This window comes from Podarcis gaigeae (assembly GCF_964106915.1).
Source record: "Podarcis gaigeae genome assembly, chromosome: 10".
NCBI classification, from domain to species: domain Eukaryota; kingdom Metazoa; phylum Chordata; class Lepidosauria; order Squamata; family Lacertidae; genus Podarcis; species Podarcis gaigeae.
Window position 1 is genome coordinate 20,731,230 of NC_139686.1, and position 12,092 is coordinate 20,743,321.

At 45.6% G+C, this 12,092-nt stretch overlaps 1 protein-coding gene across 1 annotated transcript in view; it reads right to left on the bottom strand.

Moving 5' to 3' along the window:
• The window catches only part of SLC13A4 (solute carrier family 13 member 4), a 39,937-nt gene that overhangs the window by 17,109 nt on the left and 10,736 nt on the right, over window positions 1-12,092 (bottom strand). Inside the window, exons 2-7 of the mRNA XM_083700332.1 lie at window positions 11,182-11,310; window positions 8,656-8,792; window positions 7,479-7,660; window positions 6,595-6,649; window positions 4,389-4,428; window positions 1,889-1,966 (exon numbers count right to left, since the gene is read on the bottom strand). Coding sequence (XP_083556458.1) covers window positions 1,889-1,966; window positions 4,389-4,428; window positions 6,595-6,649; window positions 7,479-7,660; window positions 8,656-8,792; window positions 11,182-11,310 — 621 coding nt within the window. The remainder of the gene's footprint in view (window positions 1-1,888; window positions 1,967-4,388; window positions 4,429-6,594; window positions 6,650-7,478; window positions 7,661-8,655; window positions 8,793-11,181; window positions 11,311-12,092) is intronic.

The window sequence follows — 12,092 nt, forward strand, 5'->3', positions numbered from 1 at the left end:
ACCTGAAGTGTATGTAACCTGAGGTACCACTGTACATTTTTAAATTGAAAGCAAAATGCAGGGCGGTCCACACCAACCAGCACTGCAGAAAATCACAGGGCAGATATTGTTAAGCATAAATGGTTTAATTCACACTGAAATAGGAATGGCTATGAGTATTGGTGAAAGGGTTTAACTGGAAGTTTCCACTGAAGCTAAGTTAAGAGCAGAAAGGGCTCTCTGAGCTTCATTGATGGGTTGATAAATATGCTTTCTGTGTACCAGGATGCCTGTGTTCTGCAGACAGCTTATTTTCTCTAAGAACTAGAAAGATTCAGAACAGGTGTCTTCTCCAGTTCCCTGAAAACTGCTTCGTCAGTGACAGAAATAAAGGCTCAACAGTAATCAGGCTGCAGCCTTGCGGGAAAGATTCAGTTCAGACGGGTTTTGTTGGGAGCTCATAATCCTCAAGTCACGTGAGAAGTCCAGGGCAATAGTTGGCAGACTTTCCGCCTCAAATTAATCATGTCTGGAATGGTCTTGGGCAAATTGCTCTCTCATTCTCTCAATCTAACATTCATCTCTCAAATGGGATGCAAGCCAAGCCTAGCGCCACATGAGCCTCAACACTTCAGTAGGGGCTGACATTGAAATGGGTCTCCTTTAAAATATTTTAGTCTGATCAACACTGGGTGACTGAGTCTTCCAGCTGCCATTTTAGTTCTCCACAACGCTGAAGAGTGACACTATAGTATATGACAGACAAATCATCTGGTGTTGATGACTAATTAGGAACACTGTTACAGCCACAACTTAAGTCAAAGAAGGGTGGGGTTATCAACACAGGAGAACCCTGCAACAGGGCACTTTGTCAAGTCAGGATCCAGCCCTACACACTGAGGGAAATATCACTTTATGATAGACTGTTTAATATTAAGAAATAGTAGGAGTATTGTGCACATGAAAAGTAGTGGCATATCCCACCACTTTCCTGGTGGGATCAGACCAGAAATGAATGAAACTTTGGACAAGCAGCTTAGTGCTTGCCAGGGTGAAAAGGGAGTCAGCAGGCACCAAGAACCCTTCCAATATCATCACCCAGGGCGGTGTCCTGCTTGAGGATACTGTCAGATGCTGGGTGTGATGTTTTTGATGTATTTCTATTCCCCTTTGGTTTTAATGTATTTATGTGGGGGGTTGTTGTCTGTTTGCTTGTTTACAAGTCGCTTTGGGTTGCCTTGGGCAAGATAAAGTGACTAACCACTTTAATAAATAATAATAGGGTTGGAAGAAGCAAGTTGCCCTCACTGGTTTCATCACCCTGCTTCGTACCCTGCAGGATCACTCCGAGGTACAGAGGTCCAAGGGAAGGAAAAGAGCTGGAGAACAGAGCTGGAAGCACAGTGCTTCTTTGGCAGCATCTCAAACATTCCCGAGTCTTATGCATGAGGAGGAAGCAGGGCTCTAAAGGCACATGTTCTGGATCAGGACTCTGAAGTTCATAGCTGTCAACGTTTTCCTTTTTTAAAGGGAAATTCCCTTATTCTGAATAGGATTCCTCGCAAGAAAAGGGAAAAGTTGACAGCTATGCTGAAGATAGGTCAGGTAAGGTAGGGCCACAATACAGATTAAGCTTCCCATGCACAGCCGAAGCATCGCTGAAACAACATCTGTCTTGCTGTGCTCCCTGGGGCTCTGCACTGGACAGCTCCCATGCTAAGCTGAATGTTCCTATCCTGGACCCCTAGGGACAGCTTTCGAACTGCATAGTTGCCGTGGCAGGAACAGAGCAAGTAGGCCACAAACACAAACAGTCCCTGTCATCAAATGTTCTGCTTTTTCCAAGCAATGGTAATAAATGAACCTGGGGTTATTCATTGTCTCTCTCAATAGCGGAGAATGTTCTTACCTGAGGCAGATGCTGCCCGTTGGTTTTGGAGCTCACAGTTCCAATTGTGTTGGCAATCATGTGTACGCCGTTCATGTTCTATATATAGGAAGAGAAATCCCCCTTTATTAGAAAACAACTCTTTCAGTGCCATTCCAGGACACCAGTTGGATGGAAGCCAGTTTGAAATTCCTGTGTGGATATTTCATGTTATCGGAAATATTCTGTGCAATTCACTGGTGGAAGAACGGGGGTGGGGGAGCGCACTGCTCCCCTGCACCATCAGGGGGTACCCCACCACGCCAGGTGCCACACGCCCGGGACACACGCCACACCCCCCAGGACACACACCAGCTACGCACCAGCCTGCTCTCCGCCCCCGGTGCCAGAGCATGCAGCTTCGCCACTGGTGCAATTACAGAAACACTATCAAAGCTGCCGCCTGATCCAGTAAAAAATAAGTTTTGATGTAGAGTAGGTCTTTTCACGTGGGTGGCGCTGTGGGTAAAAGCCTCAGCGCCTAGGGCTTGCCGATCGAAAGGTCGGCGGTTCGAATCCCCGCGGCGGGGTGCGCTCCCGTTGCTCGGTCCCAGTGCCTGCCAACCTAGCAGTTCTAAAGCACCCTCGGGTGCAAGTAGATAAATAGGGACCGCTTTCTAGCGGAAAGGTAAACGGCGATTCCGTGTGCAGCTCTGGCTCGCCAGAGCAGCGATGTCACACTGGCCACGTGACCCGGAAGTGTCTTCGGACAGCGCTGGCCCCTGGCCTCTTGAGTGAGATGGGCGCACAACCCCAGAGTCTGTCAAGACTGGCCCGTACGGGCAGGGGTACCTTTACCTTTACCTTTTAGGTCTTTTCAAGTCAAGACAACACTTACCAAACAATTAGGGCCAAATAAAATGTTATTCTTAATGCACACCATGCAGCCACATTGACCAGGAAGTCAGTGGGTGAATCAAAGTGCATGAGAGGAGGAGGGGTTGTGTGAGCGCAATAATTTTATGTAATGCATGGGTTGGCAAGACATCCCATGCTTCTGAAGGGGGCGTTTTTTCTCTCAGGTGTGGACAGGGCATGAGACAGCCAGCATCAGAACATCCTTTCTCCACTTTTGCCCGAAATAGAAAAGGTACAAAGAAACTGACTGCTCTTCAAAAGTTACTTCCTTTCCCATGCTTCAGGAGATATGTTTGCATTTTGTATTAAAATTCTACATGTGGGTTTAAATTATAACTTAAGCAGGCATCTCTACTTTTAAGCACCAAGGGATCTAGAAGTGGAGTGCTAATGGGGACAGGATTAAGCCACCTTCAAGTGTTTGCTAGTACAATTCTTTCGAAAATCAGCTTTTGCCAGCCCCCTCACAGAACCACTGCTTATGTAGTCACCTAATACCCAATGTTAAGTATTGTAATTATCAGGTTGTCACTTGATCATCTGAAACCTTAAACACCTGGTGACTCACAACAAGAGAGGTTCCCCTGCCCTCCCCCATCTCCAAAGAGCAATCACTGCCTATGAGAAAAAATGCTTCCATTTGTGGATGGTTTGGTTAGTGGATTAGAAGGATTGTTAACACATTCCCTGTACATTAGGATCAGAGGCTTCAGGAGGAATCAGATTCAGTTCCCTGACCAGTGGTAAATCAATCTACCCACACATTAATGCACACTGCTTGACCCAAAGGAAGGGGGAATATGAAAGGCGTTACTCCCAAGTGAATGCAATGTTAGCCGGTCCAATAAAAACATTGCGTAACTGGCTTTCTCTCTCAAGCTTTGTGGTACCTGAAGGCTTGCTAATGAGAGCGTTTACATAACCTCAAACACGATAAATTTCAATGGGGGTAATTCGTATATTCATCTGTTAATTCATTAAGTACTAAGAGATCAAGTTTTGTATGTGAACATGGGAATTGGAAACCACCAACACATTCTAACTCCACAATGGTAGTAACACCCCATTAATCAGTTGATGCCCCCCGACCTAAAGTAAAACTGTAGCACAACCTGGGGAAGATATCAAGGCACCTAAGAAATTGCGTTAGACCAAGTCAGGTCACTGATCCTTACGGGAGGCCAGGTATGTCAGTTTTGTTCTCAAATCAAGTCATTTCTCCCTAAAAGGCAAACAAATATCTTCTTCACCAATCCTCTCGGCCCATCTTGCTTGGTATTTTTCTCTCTATATTGATTGGCAGTGACTTTTCAGGGCTTTGGGCAGGGGTCTTTTGCAGCCCTGGCTGGAGATGATGGAGACTGCACCTGGGAGCTTTTGAATGCCAAGCAAGTGGGTTCTACCACTGACCTCTGGTCTCCCCCTGATTCACACTACAGGCCTGCGCTGTGCATGCAGCCACATCAGACCTCTGTAAGCAGAACAGAAGTGCAGCATTCCTCTAAGCATAGAATGTTGTGCTCCTCCAGACCCATTAAATGGAAGAAAACCATGCAATCCTGTGTTGCTTTCTGTAGAATCAACTTGTTATTTTACAGAGTGGATTCAGCCTACAAAAATATACCTTCGAATGCATCAGAGAGCTGAGGTCAGCAGTTGTAGCACTGCAAAAAAAAGAGAGGATAATTAATGTTGATTTGCCGCTGTACAATTGCATACCATGCAAATGAAATATGGCATTCTAGATGGGGTCATCCAATTCTATGCTCACAACTACCCAGTAACGAAGGCTAGGCTGACAATGATTGGCCCAAAGGAGTTTCCTGGCAGAGTAGAGACTTGGTTCAAGCCAGATCACCACTGTAAGAACAGTGTGGCTTTTCTTTTCACCCAAGTGTTGTCCAGTTCTGAGAAGGTACAATGCTGGAATGGGAAACCAGTTGCTTCATGTGGAGTGGGGCTTCCAATGTTGGTGGACATGGCAGGAAGGAGTTGCCCTGCACCAGTTTCCTCACCACTGAGACTAACATCATAATAAACCCTTATACCATAGTTCCCAGGCTTCTTTGAAGAAGACCATAGCTTTATATGAACTTCCCTAGATTGGTAGGTTAGAGATATGTCCATGGCACCACCTCTTTATTTTACAGGAAAGTCACAGGTTGAAATATGAGAGATGCCATAGCTTTGCTTCTGTTTGCCTAGCTCTGGTTCTTAGCCTGCTGCACAGAACCAGTATGGTGAGTGAGGAGCTTGCCAGTATGGTGAGTGAGGAGCTTGCCTGGGCAAGAGAAAGGGAGAAAGGAGGACTGGTTTCATTTCTTCATTCTTCTTGAAATATACTCAGAGTCGCAAAGTGATTTCATGCTCTTTATTCAGCTCATAGTGGTGAGGAGGAATGAATGAATGTCCCCTCAAAGTATCTGCTTTATATACATTATTTACACAATGGGCTGCACATGATTGGCTAATTCTGGAATTCTACTGTAAGCCAATCAGGTTGTGGATTCACTTCTATCTGGAGCATGATTGGGTAGTTCCTGCCAACCAATCATATTGCTGCATTGTTCTAGGACCAATCAGACTGCTGCATTCTGAATCCTATTGTTCTAGGACCAATCAGACTGCTGCAATTTGGATCCTATTGTTCTAGGACCAATCAGACTGCTGCAGTTTGGATCCTATTCAACTCAGTACATAACACTTCTCCTGGGCTTTCGGTGTTCCGTACGCTGATTGGTAAGTCATCTTTAAAGAGAATGGGAGAGTGGGCTTTTGGAATCAAGATAAGGCCCATGGGAAGGGGAACCAGTGAGCTAGTACTTAGCTTCTGTGCATCTCTCAGGATTTCAACCTCCCATCTTTGGCAATCACCTGTGGGAGGTTTTAGTCCAACTGACAATTGTCCCTGTGCTCAGAGAAGCTTGACTGCAAACTGCTTCATTCTATAAGCAAACTGAGCCCTCCAAGTCATCCCACCAGCCCAGCCAATTGGTGTTTGCCACCACAAACACATAATGTATATACTGACTGTAGGCATTCATATGTATGCATTCACCACCCTGGGACCTTCTGGCAATGGGCAGACTACAAAAGCTCTAAAATAAGCAAATGATGTGAAAGAAAAGCAAATTACTTGGCTGCATCTACACTATACCTTTAAAGCACATTGGAAGCACATTTCCCTCCCTCAAAGAAGTCTGAGGTTTGTTAAGGGTTGCTGGGAATTGTAACTTTGTGAGGGGTGAATTACAGGGCCCAGAATGATTGTTTGGGGTGTGTGCTTTGAATGTGCTTTAAAAGTATAGTGTGTACACAGCCTTAATTTCCACTTGAAATAATAATAATAATAATAATAATAATAATAATAATAATAATTTTTGCTGTTGATTAAATGTCTATATCACCCTTCATCCAAGCATCACAGGGTGGTTTACAATACAATAAATAAATAAAATAAAATAAAATACATAAGGTAGTAACATACAAAAATGATACCCCACCCCCCAGTCTGAAATGCCATAGATTGTTTAATTAGCCAAAGGCTGGGGAAAAGGGGAGTGTTTTCACCTGGTGCCTAAATATATGTAACAAATGAAATGCCACTCTGCACACAAATTTCCAGCCACCACCACTACTACAAACCATTCCTAAGTGTGTCTGCTTCATGTTATACATCCCATTATATATTCCCTTAACATCTAAAAACCCTTAAAATAAAATAAAATCTTTGTGATCATGCCATTTGCTGGTCCTGCTTTTATATTTTATCTCATTGTGACCTGAAAGGGTTCAAATGTCCATTAGAGCTGGACGGGCTTCATTCTTACTCCTCGTTGATGAAAAAGAGCTCCAGGGACGTTTGCCCGCGCTTTTCGCCGAGACCTGTAGCAGGAGAAAAAGGGGTGGAGTGGTGGCGTCTGTTTCTCCCATATGCATTTCAGAATTTTTGTACGCTAGGATTGGACTTAGCCTTCAACCCTTCCCTCCCTGCTTAAAAATGCATTTAAATAAGATAAATATAATTATGAGTTTCTAAAAAAATCAAATCAAATCAAATGAAATGAACAAGGGAGTGTTAAATTATTTCAAAGATTGCTTATCCTTATATAGACCTGTTCGTTCATTTAGTTCATCTAGGGAAATTATACTCATGGCACTACACCCTACAGAATATCATAGAGTGGTGACCCCAAAATGAGCATTTCCTGCTGTTGCCCCTGCACTGTGAAATGTCCTTCCCTTTGCCATATGTGGAACAGCTCCAGACATCTTATAAAGACTTGACTTTTTGCCTGGGCTTTCCCAATTTGGATCCAGTTTTACAAGTCTCGAGTCCTCTGAATTTCTGTTCTGTTTGCTTTTGTGTGGGTGTTTTTATACTGCCATTTCATTAGTTTTGCGCAGTAACACATTAAGCTGCCTTATACCGAGTCGGACCATTGGTCCACCTAGCTGAGTATCGCCCACATTGATTGGCAGAGGCCGTCCAGGGCTTCAGTCCAGGTTGTCCCTCAGCCCTACCTGGAGAGTCAGAGGGCTGAGCTTCTTGCATGGAAAACAGATGCGTTTGCATTATTGTTTCTGTTATAATAATATATTGCTTGATTTTTTAGACCGGCCGCACACCGACTGCTTAGAGATTTTTGGAACGTGAAGCGGATTGTAAATGCTTATAAATAAATGAACAGAAGTGGGTGTCACCATCATGTACCTATAGTCTCCCGTTCTTCCAGGATGGTGTTGCCAGCGGTACCATTCATCTCGCGGTCATCTTCGGCATTCACTAACTCCTGCAGCACTGCTTCTACAATGGGCATCACCATGGCTGTGGTGGACGTGTTGGAAAGCCACATGGACAAGACAGTCGTGCAGCACATGAAGCAAAGGAGCAGCCTAGAGAACGGGAAAGGAAAGCCCTTTGGGGGAAACTGCAGATTCACGAAGGAAAGCCTAGTTTAGATGCATGTGACTTAGAATGAAATGGGGCTGGGTGGGGATTTCCGGAAGCTCTGAGTGAAATCATGAACTTGCCCTGCACAACTTAAAGAGGTGTCAAAGAGGAAAGAGGCCAGGGTGGGTAGCCCTGTCCAAGTTAAGGGTTGCCCTCCCTTGTGGGTCATCCTTCGGGGGGCAAACCCAAGGGTGGGATGGGCCAGAGCTAAAAGTGGTTGCAGCAACAGTTGTGGCTCTTTCCTTTGCACAGTAGGCTACACTTGAGCCATGCAAAAGTTGGAGGTCCGACACACAAATACACGACTCTCCATTCAGGGAAGCAAGGGACATTATCACACAGTTCAAGGGGAGCGTGGCCTGGAAAGAGTCCTGAGGGCCAGAAAGGGGAGTCTGAGGGACTACAAATGACCTATGGGCTAGAATCATCATCATCATCATCATCATGATTATTACCCTCCCCAACTGGCTGGGTTGCCCCAGTCACCCTGATCTAGATGAACTGAGAGCAGAAATTAAACCAGAATTAACAAAGCAGTAAGATGATGGATGAAAGAGAGAAGAAGTTGGCAGGAAGAGGAAGGGAAGAATATTTTCATCCTGTTGAAGCAGACTCCACACTTGTCCTAGTGATGTATCTGGAAACCTAGTGACTTATTTATTAAGTGTGCGCCTTGCATTCTGTCAGCCCACTGGGCTCCTGAAGCAGTGCTCTCGCTGGCTAATAAGCACCACTTGACACTTTAATGACAGTGCTGTGTCTTTCTGTTCAACTGCTCTCCCTCCCTCTCCCTCTTCCTGTCATGGGCCAGGAGTCGGCTTCACCTGCTGAGCAGCAGCCTGAAGGAGCAGAAGGCGAAGTGACTCCACCTGCTGCTGGAGGGCCCGTGATAATCTTCCTCTTTCCCTCCATGCTGTGAAAAAGCAGGTTCACTCACATGCCTGGTTTCGCTCCGGCCATCATCACCATGCGCAAGGCGATCCGTTTGTGCAGATTCCATTTCTCAACAGAGGCTGCCACACAAATTACACCCATGAGGAGCAAGGTGGTATTCTTGATGTATTCAGCAGCCACCTGCAGAAAAGACGAGGTAAGGGTTGATAAACCTCTAGGGAGAGCTGACTGCTGGCAGAGAAACATCCCAGGAGCAGGTGTAGAAACAGCTAGAAAAAGCTTTTTCCTGTCCCTGCCTAGACTTTCAATCATTTTTATTTTCCCCCTGTCCCCTATGTCCCCTGTTCAGTCTGATTCATAAACCACAGCAGAATTAGACTTCTGTCTAGAGCTGGAGAAATCTCCTGGTTTGGGTATCTTTCAATTTCTCATTCTTCCAGTCTTAAAATCAGCTCTCCATGTTTCTGCAACAATTTCTGATTTATTTTTTTTAAGAAATCCTCAAGAAACAGGCCCCCAAAGTGACCTTTAGAGTCTTAATAAGCTTCCAACCCCAATATCTAAAATGCTGCCTTTCTTCATATAAACCTGCCCAAACCCTGAAATCATCATCTGAAGCCCTTCTCTGTGAGTCACCACAAAGGGCCGTTGAAGAGAACAGGCCTTTTCTTTGGTAGCCCCCGATTTATGGAATTCTCTCTACGGGAAGGCCTACCCAGTGTCAACTTTGTCATCATTTCGGTGCCAGCAAATATTTTTTTAATATGCATTTTCATTCCTGTATTACATTCTTGGAAACTGCTTTAGGACTTATGGAAAGTCATCCATAAATCCAATCAGCAAATCTGCAGAGCCACCCATGCCCCAGGGACGCCCAGGCCATTGCTGGCAACGTGTGAACTGGCTACCAAATAAGGATGCTGACAATGTTTTGGCAGCTTTCCCCCCAAAAAACTGAGACTGCGTACACACTACACATGTAAAGTACATTGCATCCCCCCACAAGAATCCTGGGACCTATTGTTTACCCCTCACAGATTTCCAATTCCCAGCATCCTTGTCAAACTACAGTTCCCAAGATTCTGGGGGGAAGCCATGTGCTTTAAATGTGCTCTGAAGGAAAGGTGTGGATCCAGCCTCAGCAGCCTCAGCACATGGCAGTTCCGGAAAATCAGGGCCAAGTCACTATGGTAAAATGGAAAGCATGATGAAGGTTTTCTCCCCATTCAAGCTGGGGAAACCTGCTGCCTATTGCACAGAGCCTTGTGCTTGTAAGAACATTAGTCTTTGTATCTGCCACGCTGCAAAGAAGTATGAAAGGGATAAAGTGGAATAATAAAGGCTTTTGTGCTTCTGGTTGACATGGATTCTTTTCTTTCCATTCAAGAGTACGCTTATTAAAACAATGGTTGCATGTGCTAACCAGGGGTTGGGGTGGAGGTCGGAGAGAAAGGTTATGATGCAGACACAAGCCAAGAAGAGAGAGAAAAGAACATGAAAGTGTCTGTGAGGAACCTTTTCAACTCTATTTTCATGTTGCATTTGCACATATTTTTTAAAGGAAACTCTACTCTGAGAACTTGTTGTTAATGGGAAGCATAAACACGATGTAAATAATGAATGAAGTGTTCTTTGCTCTGTCCAAAAATACAGATTAGTCAAGGAGCATGAATTTTGCAGTGCACATTACTTAGTCGTAAAAGCAGGTGTTATGTGCCGAAAAGCGACATGTGCGTGTCTGCTGCTCCCCAGTCCCAGGGAGAAAGTAATACAGTTGGCCCCAACCTTCAAATACAAAGTCAAGGAATGATCCGACATAATAGAATCACAACATTAAAGAGATCAATTAACCCAGCTCCCGTGCTCAGTGCAAGATCTGCAATGCAGGCTACAGGCTCAGTATTTCTACTCCCTGGTCAATGTTTAAATACCTGCAGCAGACAGCTCTTTCTCTTCCTCCTGAGGCAATTTGTTGCCCTGCCAGATAACTCAGAACATTAGGGGGTTGCTCCTAATGTTTAGGGGACGCAGGTGGCGCTGTGGGTTAAAGCCTCAGCGCCTAGGACTTGCCGATCGAACGGTCGGCGGTTCGAATCCCTGCGGCGGGGTGCGCTCCCGCTGCTCGGTCCCAGCGCCTGCCAACCTAGCAGTTCGAAAGCACCTCCGGGTGCAAGTAGATAAATAGGGACCGCTTACCAGCGGGAAGGTAAACGGCGTTTCCGTGTGCGGCTCTGGCTCGCCAGAGCAGCGATGTCACGCTGGCCACGTGACCCGGAAGTGTCTCCGGACAGCGCTGGCCCCTGGCCTCTTGAGTGAGATGGGCGCACAACCCCAGAGTCTGTCAAGACTGGCCCGTACGGGCAGGGGTACCTTTACCTTTACCTTTTACCTAATGTTCAGCCAAAATCTGATTCCTTGCCATTTCTGCCCACTGGTTCTATCCCTGCCCAACAGAGAGCACAGCTTCTCCATCTTCCTTATGTCCGCCCTGCAATTATTTGAAGGACCTGCATGCACAGGTGACTCAGGCCCCAGTAGCATGGATAAGAAAAGTACACGTAAGTCTGACCTCGCTGGATTTCATGACTCCAAACAGTGGATAGAGGAAAGCAGGAACAAGGGCTGCTGCCCCAAGTGGCACTGCCTCTGAAACCCAGTACACTGCCGTCACGATCAGCACATAGCCACACGAGGCTTCCTGAAAGAAAGAGAGGAGCAATTGAGCTGTAGGGAAGCAACGGCATTCTCTCTCACAGGGTACAGTGATGGCTTAGGCAACTTCATGGAGGAAAAGGCTATCAGTGGAAGCTAGACATGGCTTATTGATTGGTTGATTTCCAATATTTATAGAATGCTTTTTGCTATACAGTGGTACCTTGGTTCTCAAATTTAATCCCTTTTGGGAGTCCGTTCGACTCCTGAAATGGTTCGAAAATCAAGGTGCAGTTTCTGTTTGGCTATAGGAGCTTCTTGCACTCAATCAGAAGCCGTGGAAGCTGCTTCGGAGATTTGGCTTCCGAAAAACGTTCGCAAACCGGAACACCCACATCCAGGTTTGTGGCGTTCAGGAGCCATTTTGTTCTGGAGCCAAGCTGTTCCACTACCAAGTACCACTGTAGATGGTTGCAAGTCAGTTTACACAGCAATCAATAGAATAATCCGCCAATCCAAATTATACAGTGTTTAAAAGAAACAGAACCTGCAGGTCCAAATGCAAGGACAATAAATAGACATTGCACAACCAACTGAGAGCATCCTCTAATTTATTGCTACAAGGCATTCCTATCTACTTACTCGGCATGTTTAGGGGAGTTACTTACCAGGCAAATTATTCAGGGCTGATGGTGCTGTGGATGGAAGAAGGACTGAAGATCTGTTGCAGGCAAATTGCTCAGGGGGTTTATTGTTTATTTATTTAGGTCAGTGATGGCCAAACTTGGCCCCCTAGCTGTTTTGGGACTACAATTCCCATCATCCCTG